At 37.2% G+C, this 14,498-nt stretch overlaps 1 protein-coding gene across 1 annotated transcript; it reads right to left on the bottom strand.

Annotated features, from left to right (window-relative positions):
• Positions 1 to 6,287: 6,287 nt before the first annotated feature.
• Positions 6,288 to 7,922, bottom strand: LOC137721222 (probable F-box protein At4g22030). Its single transcript, XM_068460323.1, has one exon. The coding sequence runs from the start codon at positions 7,901 to 7,903 to the stop codon at positions 6,632 to 6,634; it is 1,272 nt and encodes a 423-aa protein (XP_068316424.1). The 5' UTR covers positions 7,904 to 7,922; the 3' UTR covers positions 6,288 to 6,631.
• Between the last annotated feature and the right edge of the window lie 6,576 nt (positions 7,923 to 14,498).

Raw genomic sequence — 14,498 nt, 5'->3', positions numbered from 1 at the left:
CTTATAAATAGGGTGCTGCAAGGCTAAAAATAAGAGAGCGAATAGCTCGAGACAGCCGAGAGAAGAGGGATTAGTGTAGGGTTTGCAAAAGTACTGTATGCCTTATTATTAATCAAAGAAGCCTTGATTCATGGACTAAGAGAAATCACAACTGGACATAAGCAAAAGTTCTATCTAACCAGTATAAATCTTGTGTATTTCAAGTTATTCGCTAATTTGCTAAGTTTATTCTATTGCCGGATACATAAAAGAACAAGATCCAGAAGAGAGTCAAAATTATAACAAAAATTTTATACAACATACATTACCCGACAACCCTAATATGGAACAACTAAAACAATACGATTAATACTGCTCAATTAACATTACCTTAGTAAAATGCTTAACTATCAAAATGACCATCAAGTATTTCAAAAGTATGGCTTCATCCTCTCGTTTTGCAACTGTATCACTTTTCCCCTCTGAACTTTCAATTTGTAATTCACATTACCATAGTTCATCAACTCCGTGTGTTAACTTTTTTTTTTTTTTTTTTTTTTGGTGTTAATACGAGACACTATATCATCAAAATGTCATTCATATTAATAATATCATGCCATATCGCGGAGCAAAAGTTATTCGTTAATTGACGAATTTTGCAAACTGGTGTTATGTGAGATACAAAATGCTATTAGATAAAGTGATACAGTTGCAAAAACATATGGTAAAGAGATACGTTCGTGATGGTTTAGGATGCATTTTGAAAATTAAATATTTAGTAAAATGATATACTGTTTCTCGTCTTTATAGTGTTTTACATGTTGATTAATTAACAAAAATACAAAAGGAGTAAACCAAAACATTACCTGTGTTCACTGCTAATAATGTATAGTGATTAGAGGATACGTTTACTTGCGTTGTACTCTATTTAACAATTTGGTTTGATAATCTAAAGTCCAACTTACAAGTTTTTGACCTCTAAATTGAAGTGGTCTTTCTGTCTCTATTCACCTTCATGGTATTTTTATGGGACCAACTCTACAATATGTTTTAAAGAATTGTACCATCTATCTTTTAGAATATCATTCACAGATTATTTTTGGAACAAAATAGACAAATTCAAAATTATTAAGACATTCATTTGTAGTGAAGAAAGTTGACGAACTAATTTCAATAAAGAAATCCTAAACCCAGCAGTCATGTGGTCACATGATTTCAGATTTGAGTGATTTTTGGTAGACTTGATCTTTGAGGGAAAATTTAAAAGATAGACGGTTCAGATATAGTGGTCATGTGGTCACATGTTTTGTGGGGCAAACTTTGTAATATATTTTTGGTATGAACTGGCATTTCGTTAAAACATTCAACTAGGCTGAAAACGACTTTATTTTGTTCAACTACTAAACTCAGAACTCCCTCTCTCAACAAGGTCATAAAATTTTGTTTTCAATAAATACTAATTAAGCGCAAACCGCAATTGTTTAACGCTAAACAAAGCTTAATTCGACGAAAGAAACAAATTGTAGTGTGAAAACTTTGAGTGCTAACACTAAATTGTTTATGTTACATCATTGTACAAAGAATCAAATGAATTGCTAGATTCTACAAGTAACTAAAGAATCAAAGAATTTTTCCTTTTGTTATGTTTGTACAAAATCTGATGAACTAATTGTTAATGTAAGCTAGAGTTTCAAGAACTAGAGAGAAAGAGAGATCGAAGAAGAAGAGTGAGAGAGAATCTTAGAGAAAGAAGTATTGCATTAATCTGTTATGCTTTCATTTCTTACTGTAGAAGATATTACATTGATGTATACATTGAGAACCAAGTCTCTAGCTAACTGACTAACTTAGGTCTACAATCTTATGACAAGTGGCATGATCCTAACCATTCTTTATACTTTTACATCCCCCCACAAACCCATGTCTTGGAGGAACCAAGCATAAGGTTGAAGCAATGAGAGCGAAATAGAGGAACACTGAGACTTTTAGTGAGTATATCTGCAAATTGTTCACGAGATGAAACAAACTGAACCAGTAGTGTCTTCTTAGCAACTCCTTCACGGACAAAGTTCACATCAATCTTAATATGCTTTATATGTTGATGATGAACAGGGTTGAACGACAATGCAATGGCATAAAGATTATCACAGAAAAGCACAAGAGCATCACGAGGTTTAACATGCATGAACTGTAACAATTGCTGAATCCATTCAAGCTCAGGAGCTATGGTTGACATAACTCTATACTCAGCCTCTGTAGATGACCTGGAAACCGTGTTTTGCTTCTTGGATGACCACGAAATAAGATTATTACCCAAAAAGACAACCATGCCAGTAGTTGACCGGACTATCATTAGGGTCCCCAGCCCAGTCTGCATCACTAAAAGTTTTTAATGACAAAGAACCCCGAGTATAAGAGAGACCAACTGATAAGGAACCCTTGAGATATCGTAGAATAAGTTTCACTACTGTGAAATGAGACACCATTGGAGACTGCAGAAATTGGCAAACTTGATGAACTAAGAGAGCAATATCAAGCCGAGTGAAAGTAAGATACTGTAAAGCTCTAACGATGCTTCTATATATTGTTGGATTGTTGTATGGAATACCATCATCTTTTAATAGTCTATTATATGGAAGACATGGAGTGTCACATGCCTTGCAATCCATCATTTCAACCTTCTCCAATAAATCTTGGATATACTTTGACTGTGACAAGAATAAACCTTGATCAATTTTGGTAATCTGAATCCCCAAAAACTAATGCAGCTCTCCCAAGTCCTTGATATCGAATTCAGTTGTCAAAGATTGAATGACTTGCTGAATAGAGAAAGTAAAACTCCCAGAGATAATAATATCATTCACATAAAGTAATAGGATGACAATATTACTTCCAACAATTTTAACAAACAAGGAAGAATCAGAATATGTAGACTGAAATCCCAAAGATGGAAGAAAACCTGTGAACCTCTCATTCCAGTCTCGTGGAGCCTGTTTTAATCCATATAAGGACTTGTGAAGTCTACAAACTAGCTCAGGATGAAAATGGTCTTCAAAACCAGGAGGTTGGGCCATGAATACCTCTTCATTTAACACTCCATGCAGGAATGCATTCTTTACATCCAACTGCCTCAAAGGCCAAGTAAAGTGTGCCGCCAAAGCTAGAACTAGTCTCACAGTGGTTAGCTTAACCACTGGACTAAAGGTCTCCCCATAATCCAAACTAGGTTCTTGATTAAACCCCTTAACAACCAAGCGAGCCTAGGTTCCATTTGAGCTAAATCAACATCACTAGAATCATGGAGCTTACTGAGAAATACTTTTTTTTTTATTATACCATCTTTACTTCTGGTTTGCGTATGATGTAGATTAAGTGGTGCTATAGGCAATACCACTTGAAGGAGATCAGAACTAAACTCAGGATCCACAAGGAGTAATTGTGAAGAACTTGCAGGTGCAGTAATGGACGGAGATGTAACATTCTCTGGTGATGACAGTGTACTAGGGGATGGTATTGATACATAATAAGAAGTTATGTATGAAGGAGACAATGGAACTGATGATGAAGATATGACACCATTTGATGACATAGATGGTGATGGTGAATGCAATTGGAAGCTGAACTAAGATGTTATTCATATCAGGTACAGGATATGAATGTAAAGACTGAGGGAAAAATACCTGGACATGTGTGGATGTAGGTTTCACAGTCAAATAAGGATATGGGAATCTAGACTCATTAAAGACAACATGTCGAGATATATAAATTCTACCCGTTAAGACATCAAAACATATAAAATCCTTGTACTTTGAGCCATACCTAAGGAAAACACATTCTGTGGTTTTAGGTTGTAACTTTGTTTTGATGTAAGGTCTCAATAATAGAAAGCAAGAACAACCAAAGACTCGAAGATGAGTTGAGGTATGAGGCTCCAAATAGAGCCTTAAAAGGTGAACAATTCTTCAAGATAGGAGCTGGCATACGATTGATAACATACACAACTACTTGACAAGAAAAAGACTAGAAATGAGAGGGTAATTTTGCAGATTGTAAAAGTGTGACAGTGGTTTCAATAATGTGTATGTGTTTCCTTTCAGCCAAACCGTTTTGTTCTGGTATATGTGGGCAAGACTTATGATGTGTAATGCCTTTACTATGAAGGAAATATTGAAGTTTAGAACTGTTATAATCTCCACCACCATTAGTTTGTAATATTTGGATAGACACCGAGAATTGAGTTTGTACAAAAGAATAAAAAAACAACAAAGGTTTCAAAGAAGTCTGACTTGTTGACAAGGGGAAACAACCAACAATATCGAGTGCACTCATCAATAAGAGTCACGTAGTATTTATAGCCATAAATGGAATTACATGGAGAAGGACCCCAAAGGTCACTGTGTACAGTTGCAAAAGGAATTACAGATTTATGATCACTAGACTGAAAAGGCAGACCATGACACATCAATGGGACATCTTCCTTTGTACAAGAAATGGAAGACTTATGCAGCATTATTTTGGCTATGTTATTAGTAGGACGACCTAACCTACTATGCTAGAGATTACAACTAACAATCTGACCAAGAAATGCAGAAGCTTTGGGAGTGCCTGGACTGTGTAATGAGTGATGACGAACGGGTGAAGAGATGGGATAAAGTCCATTACTGCATAGTCTTTTGTATAATATCCTCCCTATGGCCTTGTCTTGAATCCAGAAGCAATAAGCATCAAATATTAACCAACAATTGTTATCAAGACAAATTTTGTGAACTGATAACAAGTTACTTGAAAGTCTAGGCACATAGAGAACATAATTGAATTTTATTGGATGCACGAGTGTTTGAATAATGGAGCTACCAATGTGAGATATTTGTAAACCTTCACCATTTGCAGTTTGCACGGTCTTATTTGTGGGATAAGGAAAAGCCAGTGACAAGTTACTAAGGTCTGCTGTCATATAATTTGTAGCACCCGAGTCAGTGATCTAAATCTATGATTGACGATGAGATGTGGAAGCTGGGGATGATTGAGAAGTGACTATGTGCATAGCTTGCATATAAGACTAAGGTGAAAATGTTGGTGTAGAACGAGCATATGCAGTCGTAGTTGATGTAGAATGACGTGGACCACCAAAATTAGGCCCTTTGTCATTAAAGAATCAATACCAGGTAGTGTGATTTGTTTTACCACAGATGTTACAACCTTACCTATCCATTTGTTTTAAGTTACAGAATGGAGTCGTGTGACCAAATGTATTACACAGTTGACAAGGAACTTATGGTGTGGTATGAAGACCAAAGTACTGTGGTGGAGAATGACTAAGAACACGAGGGTTCGAATTAGGAAAAGTAGTGTGAAATTGTTGTCGAGGATTAGGATTAGGATACCTATACCCTTGATGAAATTTTCCTTTGCCATTCTTGTTGGTAAAAGATCAATACCCTCATGAAGAACCAGAATAACCACTATTGAAACCATTAGTGTGACCTGAGAAACCAAGACCTGAACTTCCAGATCGAGGTTGAGCTGTGGGAGATTGAGGACTATAATTGTTAGCAATCATGGCAGTGAGAATCTATGAGTTCACATTGCTATCAACAATAAGCTCCTCAGCAAGCAATTGTACCCTAAATTCCTTGAAAGAAATAACATTTTCACAACCCCTTATAACACTACGGAAGGTATTATATTTAGGAGGTAAGCCATTGAAGGCAAGTATAACAATATCCTCATCTGCAAAAGTGACCCCAGCAGCAGACAAATAATCCCTAGCTTCCTTAATACGTTGCAAATATTGAGACATCGAATTCGAACCCTTTCAAATAGTCTGAAGATTCGACTTAAGTTGAATTATACTAGTCCGAGAGACAGCCGAAAATTGTTCCTTTAATCGAGTCCACAGATCATAGGCACTGGTGCTACCAATGGCACATGAAATTACTACTGGAGACTAAGTAGCAGTGATCAACTACATAAGAGCACGATTGTGCATCTTCCAAACAATATAGTCTTCATTCTCAGATTGAGAAGAACAATTTGCAGCAGCAAGACCATAAATATCAGAATTAGCATAACCGGTAACATATTGAGGGGGACAAACATGCGATCCATCAACAAAACCCAAGATTTCGTGGCCCTCAATAACAATTGCATTTGAAATTGCCAATTCAAGTAATTAGAATCATCAAGCTTCACATTCAATGATGTAGAGATTATAGAAATAGGGTTTCAAGAACTAGAGAGAAACAGAGTTCAAAGAGGAAGAGTGAGAGAGAATCTTAAAGAGAGAAGTATTGCATTAATTTGTTATGCTTTCATTTCTTACTATAGAAGCTATTACATTGATGTATATGGATCAGGATCCTCTCCTGATCTTTGTATGGGGATCCTCATGACCAAGAAATGTGGGCCGTTGGATGAAAATCCAACAGCTACAAACAAGGGGGTCATTTTAAAGTTACAATAATTATAGTCGTTGGATTTTCATCCAACGTCCTACACTTCTTGGTCATGGGGATCCTCATCCTTAGATCAGGAGAGGATCCTGATCCGATGTATATATAGAGAACCAGGTCTCTAGCTAACTAACCAACTTAGGTCTACAATCTTATGACAAGTGGCATGATCCTAACCATTCTTTATACTCTTACACTAATTAGAAAAGCTTGCAACCGAATTCGTCTATGGGTTCTCCATTCGAACGATACAAAGCTGATTTCGATGCAAGTTCTCTGAGCTGTTCCAAGCTTCTCCCCAACCGCATTGCAACCTTCATTTCAAAAACCACCCCATTTTCTCTCTTCTCCCAGTCTTGTTCTCCAAGTGTTGCTTCAATTGAATCCTCCAACTTGTTGAAGAAGCCGGCGCAGTTCCTATTCATCTCAAACACCATCCCTACTTGCCCGCCATGCTGAAAAGCATTCACTGCGCTAGCCAAAGAGCCTGCAGCCACTGTTGCAACCGCGACAGTGGCTGATCCATGGCCTACAAAAGCGGATCCAATAGCCGCGATCCCAGTAAGCACAGGGCCTGAAACTGCCAAAATCTTGTTGGTCTTTAATACTACCGAGCTTCCTAATCTCACATAGTTTTCAAGGTCCTTGTTCTTCACAACTTGAATAATTTCTCTCATTTCCCTTTCAAGTTCTTCACTCCATCCATTCACATTATTTCCCATCTGGGATTTCGGTTTCCTTGGATTTTGAGATTGAACAACATTTCTAGGCCACCAAACAGTCGGCTCCAATTTTTTGGGGAATTTTTCGAGCATGGCACCGAGCAACGCAAGAGGGTAAGCTTTGTCAAGAGCCAAAACCTTCTCCATTGTCTCCTTCACATCTTTCTCAGTAGGATCACGAAGAGCAAACACCGTCTCAATTTTGCTCTGGAGCTGCCTGAACAACCTCGTAGCATTGCGCTGCTCCTCAGCGAGCTGCGAAGGCTGGATCTTGTTCATGATAAGCAGCATTCCGGTAGCTGCGGAAAACAAAATAGCCGATGAAATGTTCAATGCCAAAACGGACGTTCCAGCAGCTGCATTAACTCCGGCCATTAGGGAAGCGGAGAGAGTGATCATGTTGATAGAGCTAAGTAAGAGTGCGTTCCAGTTATTGCGCTGCTCGCCGATGTTCGCGTGCATCTCCACTCTGTCCACCACAGCCTCTAAGAGCGCGTAGAGCTGAGTTGTGGAAGCTGTAGGAGCTGCTGCTGCAGAGTGATTGTTGCTATACAAATCGGTGTTTTCCTGTTTCAGAACTTGTTCCTTCAACTGGAGGCCTTGGAGGACGAGCTTCGTGGTTTGTTTCAGGTCAGCGAAGCGGACTCTTGGGAGCTTGCGGGCATGAATGGGGGCATTTATGGTTCTGTTTGAGGAAGAACGACGTGAGGGAGAAGAGAAGACAGGAGATGAAGTTTGGAGGGAAGCCATTTGATTGGTTGGGGTACTGTGTTTTGTTAAGACTCAAGAGTGTCGAGAGCAGAGGATCTCAGGTGGGTTTTCAGTTTGGAGTAGTAGGAGGAGAGGGGTTGGGAATGGAAGAAGAGGGTGGGATGTGGTGGGTATTTATATGCGGGAGAGCTGAAAACTGAAAAGGGAAGAAGGGGTCAGATTTGGAAATATTGACTGGACTTGGTTTATTGGCTGACCTGATGCTGCAGCGTGACCCATTCCCTTATTTTTAATTTTCCTCTTCAATATTTGGTCCACTATTTTGCATTGCCTTCACTCGTTCTCTCTCTCGTCTTCATGCACACACGTATAGTATTAGCATGGGTAAGAATTGTTCGAAATTTAGCTCGTCAACGTTAGTATCCTATTTTGTTTAAAATTATATTAGAAAAGAATTAAGTTTCCTTTTACAATTTAGAGCGGGAATTCGAGAAGTACAATTGGAAAAAGAAAAGAAAGTGTATTTTCCTATCCCACTTAGAGTAGGAAACTTAACAAGGAGTAAGCATGTAAACCAAATCCTATACTTACAAATAGGGTGCGGCAAAGCTAGAAACAAGAGAGAGAAAAGCCCGAGACAACCAAGAGGAGAGGGATTAGTTTAGGATTTGCAAAAGGATTGTATGCTTTATTAATAAGGAAGCCGTGATTTCTATACTAAGAGAAATCACACCTGGCCGTCAGCATAAGTCTTGCCTAACTATTATAAATCTTGTGTATTTCAAGTTATTCTCTAATTTGCTAAGTTTAGTCTATCGCCGAATACATCAAAGAACAAGATCAAAAGGAGAGTCTGAACTATAACAAGAATTTCATACAACATATATTACACAACTGAAAACTTATATTAATATAAACCTTGATGTCGACACGATTAACACTGCTCAATCAACATTACCTTAGTAAAATGCTTAACTATCAAAATGCACCATCAAGTATTTCAAAAGTATGGCTTCATCCTCTCCTTCTGCAACCTCTCTAAACTTTCAATTTGTAATTCACATTACCGTAGTTCATCAACTCCGTGTGTTAACTAATTAATTAATTTTTTATTAATATGAGATACTCAATATATAATCAAAATGTCATTCATATTATTAATATCATGCCATATTGTGGAGCAGAAGTTATTCGTTAATTGACGAATTTTGCAAACTGGTGTTATGTGATATACAAAATGATATTAGATAAAGTGATACAGTTGCAAAAACATATGGTAAAGAGATACTTTAGTGATAGTTTAGGAGGCATTTTGATAATTAAATATTTAGTAAAATGATATACCGTTTCTCGTTTTTATAGTGTTTTATATGTTGATTAATTAACACAAATATAAAAGGAGTAAACCAAAACATTACATGTGTTCACCGCTAATGTATAGTGATTAGAGGATACGTTTACTTGCGTTGTACTCTATTTAACAACTGGGTTTAATAATCTAAAGTCCAACTTACAAGTTTTTGACCTCTAATTGAAGTGGTCTTTCTGTCTCTATTCACATCATATTTTCGTGGGATCTACTCTATAATATGTGTGTTCACCGCTAATGTATAGTGATTAGAGGATACGTTTACTTGCGTTGTACTCTATTTAACAACTGGGTTTAATAATCTAAAGTCCAACTTACAAGTTTTTGACCTCTAAATTGAAGTGGTCTTTCTGTCTCTATTCACATCATATTTTCGTGGGATCTACTCTATAATATGTTTTAATGATCTCTATCGTCTATTTTTTAGAACATCATCCATAGATTATTTTTGGAACAAAATGAACAAAGTCAAAATCATTAAGACATTCATTTGTAATGTAGAAATTTGACAAACTAATTTCCATAAAGAAATCCTAAACCTAGCAGTCATATCGTCATATGATTTCAGATTTGAATGATTTTTGGTAGACTTGATATTTGAAGGGAAACTTAAAAGATAAACAATTCAGATCGTTGAAATATATTACAAAGTTTGCCCCTCAAAACATATGTCAAAAATTGTGTAAATAACAACGGTGTCACAGATTCATCCTTTTTTATAAATATCATATTTCTCCTTCTGTTTTTATTTATCTATAATTATTTTGCTTTTTTAGACCCAATTTGCTATCATTTTCAAACTCATTTTCTCGAGCGTCATTTTTAAGTAATATTACAATAATATATCACAATTATTTGACAAAAGAAAAATGTCACATTCTGACACACCCCGACCGAGATCAGGGCGTGCTGGCCGTCACGTCCGCGTGACGGCCAGCACGCCCTGATCTCGGTCGGGGTGTGTCACATTCGACTAAACAAAACATTGTCAATATTATTTAATGAAGAAGTTTAACGACCAAATATACAAATTTATAAATTATAATAGCTCAAATGTTTTTCAAAATTTCGTTCACCATTGCATTTGATTCACCCTCACAAATGCAATATTTAAAAAAAACTGACAACTCTTTGTTTTGGTCAATTTTATCAATTTACTTGCAATTTGAATAGGTCTCTCTTCATCACTTGGTTTTTTAGCGGTCAATTTTGATAATTGACGTGCGACTTGAAGAGGTCTCCCAACTACTAGTTTTCAAGCCTCAACGTATCAGATTCTAATTTTCTAAATGCAATCCTCCTCCTTCTGTTTTTCTTTAATTTGTTGAGAAAATTAGAGCAATTATCTTGAATTTTGGCCCACTTAGAGCTTTAATTCCTAAAGTAAAAATCCGTTAGTATTAGTGTGACATCCCGTCCCAAAAATTCATATTAACGTATGTGTGAAATTACGACTTTGCCCCTAGTTCGTTTTTGTCACGTTATTGGTTGTTTTGTGTGGTGTGGCATGTGTTGGACCACACACACACACACTCACACACACTGTCACTCTCCCTTTCCCTCTGTCTCTTCCCTGTCTCTCTCTCCCGTGTCTCTCTCTCTCTCCCTTCCCATTTCCATAAACGTACGGACAAACACACAAACCCCTCAAACCATCACAGATCGAGGAAACCAAGGGCACTGTCGTGATCGTGAGGTCGAGGGGAGCACGATCATACCATTTTCAGGTAAGAAATCCGTCGTTTTCACGTCGATTCGACAATGGCAGTTTTGAGTACTATTCATGCAAACGTAAATACTTACGTTTTAAGGAAAATGGAGTTTGTAGGTAGCTTGGTGGTGTCCCAAGGAGCCTCGGAGTAGCTCGTTGGACGAATTTGGACGTCGGGATCACCGTGGTCGAAGTTGGCCGGTTTTGGATTGTGTGGACAGGTATGATCGTGTAGTTTTTAGCCCTTAAAACTAGTCTATCGTGATTCTCCTAAGTCTAAGCGTCATTTTGGTTCAAGACTCATGGAAAACGGTTGAGAAACGAGTGAGAAAACGAAGTTTGAAAATTTCCCAGTTTTCCGGCGCCGGAGGCTCGCCGGAGAAGGAGACGGAATATTCCTGACGCCGTTAACGGAATCTGTCAAAACTGACGGAATATTCCTGACGGCGTCAGTTGACGCCGTCCGTGTGCGCCACACGTGCCTGCGTGTGGCCGTGCCTTTGCCGGCGCGTGGGGGCGCGTGCGGCGGAGGAAAATTTTTCTAAAAATATGGTTGTGATCCTGAGGTTGTGTAGAGCACGTTGGTATATTCAATTGTCCATTTTGAGCAATGTATGAGAAGTTATTACGAAAGTTAGGTTATGTGCTTTAAAGTTAACGTTTTTATAGTTGTTTCGCATATAGGTGACACGTATCCCGAGGACGAGCGTGCGCACTCGAGACAGGGGGGCTACAACCCTTCCACTTACCAGTGAGTGGGCTTTTGGTTTTTCCGTATATACCTATATACATTTATATTCCCAGAAATTGATTTAAAAAGGGTTAATTATGTTATGCCATGCACCATATCCTTATTGTTTATGCATCATCACATGTATTAGTAGCGGTATACATATACATATTTATATTTGGTGCTGTGGAGACGCAGGTAAGTGCCAGGTAAGCGTTATTTAACATTTGCATTAAATAGTGATTAGAGATGCTTAGAGAGCTCATAACCTGCACCCCCGGTGTTAGTGCTCCCGCCCAGAGTAGGGCACAGTCCTTCACGTGTTGTTCACCTCCCGCACCACACACTCAGCTTGGATCCAAGTTAGGTGCACAGTCTTGTCGTACAGACCACCCTAGGTGGTTCCGACTCGTAGGTGACCCGCGATTATTCGCATAGCCTTCACGTGATCGTAGCACTAGAGCGTATATATGTTACACCCAGGCCTGTCGTACAGACCACTTTAGGTGGTTCCGACTCGTGGGCAGGTTCAGTTATTGAGTTTGATATTTGAGCTCTATATGCAGCCGTACAGGTCACGTTAGGTGACTCCGGCTGCCAGATGTTATGCTATTGATTGTGATTTATACCTGAGCACCTGCATATCATTATGAGGCTTTGATATGGCATATTCTTGAGCATGATTAGTATACCCTTGAGCATGTTTGGCATATTTATACATACGTATATATGTTTACTTTCTGGGAAGTATACAGGTTTTACGGCGAGGGGTTAGAATGTATTTTGCTAATGGTTTTCAAAGAGCTTTGTTTTTGCCCACTCACGCTTTTGTTTTTGCGCCCCTCCAGGTTCTAGTAGCTTAGCGGATTCGGTGGTTTTCCCAGAGGGCGTCCCGGCATTTCTGACAGATACTCACCATTGTAGTGTCACCTTCGGGTGTACTTTTGTCGTATCATTTACCTTGGACTGCTGTAGACTTTATGCTCTGAACTTAGCGCTAGCACTTGTCTTAGTACTTTGTATGCTAGTTTTAAAATTATTCATACTTTTACATTACTTTTAATTAGCTTCCGCACGTACACATGGTTACGTCACCTTGCGTGACGGCCAGCACGCCCTGATCTCGGTCAGGGTGTGTCAATTAGGGGGTGTAGTCAAATTAGGATTTGGTAAGATTTTAATAGACTTTAAAATCTAAAAGTAGTCAATCAGGATTTTATAAGATGATTTTAAAGGATTTTGAAATCATAGTGTAGTCAAATTAAGATTTGGTAGGATTTTAAAAAATACAACAAAATCTATGGGTAGTCAAATATGATTTAAAAAAATCAGTACAAGTCTAGGGCCTAGGGGTTGTTAGGATTTTAATGGTAAAAGGATTTTGATGGATTTCAAGGTGGGTGATATAAATACCAAATTGCATCGAGAATCTCACTCCATCCCCTCTGATTTCTTTTCACAGGAACAGTCTCAAACAGAAGAAGAACAGTTTTCAAGATGGCATCAACCGATTTCTTTTCACATCCATCAGAAATCTGCATCAATAGTGAATGTGAAAAGAACAGTTTGAAACATAAATAATTTCTCAAGAGATAGAAGATGGCGGAATCTCACTCTTCCATTTTTTTTCATTAGAGTAGTCATAGCTGACTCTTTCTTTGCTTTAATGGAAGTTGTTTATGCATTCCTGCGATGAATACTTTTCTTCCCTGTCGCATTCAAACGATTGTATTTGAGCTGATGGTTCTTACCAAATTGTAAGCAAAACTTGGCCATTTTCTTCTCTATGGCAACATTTGGCAGGAGTTTGTATAGGTTAAAATCTTTTGAAATCCATAAAAATCCATAGAAATCTATAATACAAATCTATAATATGCCAAAATCCATATAAAATCATAGAATTTATTAAAATTCTTTGAAATCTGTCACTTGTAAAATGTCTTTTAAAATCCTCTGAAATCCAAATTGACTACACATCCCTTAATTTCCAAACTTGTTATAATGTGGAGCAATGTTCATTTTGGCTAACTCCGTTAGATTCTTCATTCAAAATAAAAGGTTTAAAGGGAAAAAATGGATAGAAGTTTTGAATGAGTTAGCTAAAAAAACCATTGTTCCACACTATAATAATTTAGGGATCAATACTTACGAATTTTTAGTTCATGAACTAAAGTTGAGTTAAAGTTCATAGACCATTGCTGCAATTATCTCTTAATTATTATATTTTTGTAAAACTTGCACTACTCACGTTTCGTTCACCTAAAGTTGTGGCTTAACTTTGCACTTCATGCTTTGAGTTCATTATCTTATGAATGTCTTTTATCTACAAATTACAATCTAATGTAATATGGATATATAAAAGTAAATTATTAATATTTTAATAGAAAAAATATATATTCATAGATACATGTCAAATTTTAATTTGTATATAAAAAATGAAGTTGAGTATTTTCCTTAACGCATTTTTGCTATCATTTTCAAGACAATTTGTGAATATCATCTTTTACGTCCTGAATTAAACTATGGCAATAGTTTCACAAAAATTCCAAGTCACCTATTTTGTTCATCGAAGATTATTGCGATGCACGTCTTCATTGTTTTTTTCAATTATGAATAAATACGATTTTTTAGTAATTATTAAGTTTTTTCTTAATCCTTTTTGCTATCATTTTTAATTAAAAAGGTTATAAGCGGTAGATTGTTTTAATAGTTATGACCTCCCTCTTCAATTTATTGTGTCTTGAGTTAAATCTTTATCCCTCCTTTTAGAGTAAAAATATCGTTTGTATTAAAAGTTTGATAATTGTTTGCAATATTTTGTTAA

The sequence above is a fragment of the Pyrus communis genome, chromosome 2, assembly GCF_963583255.1.
Source record: "Pyrus communis chromosome 2, drPyrComm1.1, whole genome shotgun sequence".
Classification (NCBI taxonomy): Eukaryota; Viridiplantae; Streptophyta; class Magnoliopsida; order Rosales; family Rosaceae; genus Pyrus; species Pyrus communis.
The sequence above is the reverse complement of the archived record's forward strand: the minus strand, read 5'-3'. Positions and strand labels throughout refer to the sequence as shown.

Excerpts from the sequence above, each read along its gene's own strand:
- LOC137721222 (XM_068460323.1), bottom strand. The coding sequence starts at position 7,903 with ATGGCTTCCCTCCAAACTTCATCTCCTGTCTTCTCTTCTCCCTCACGT.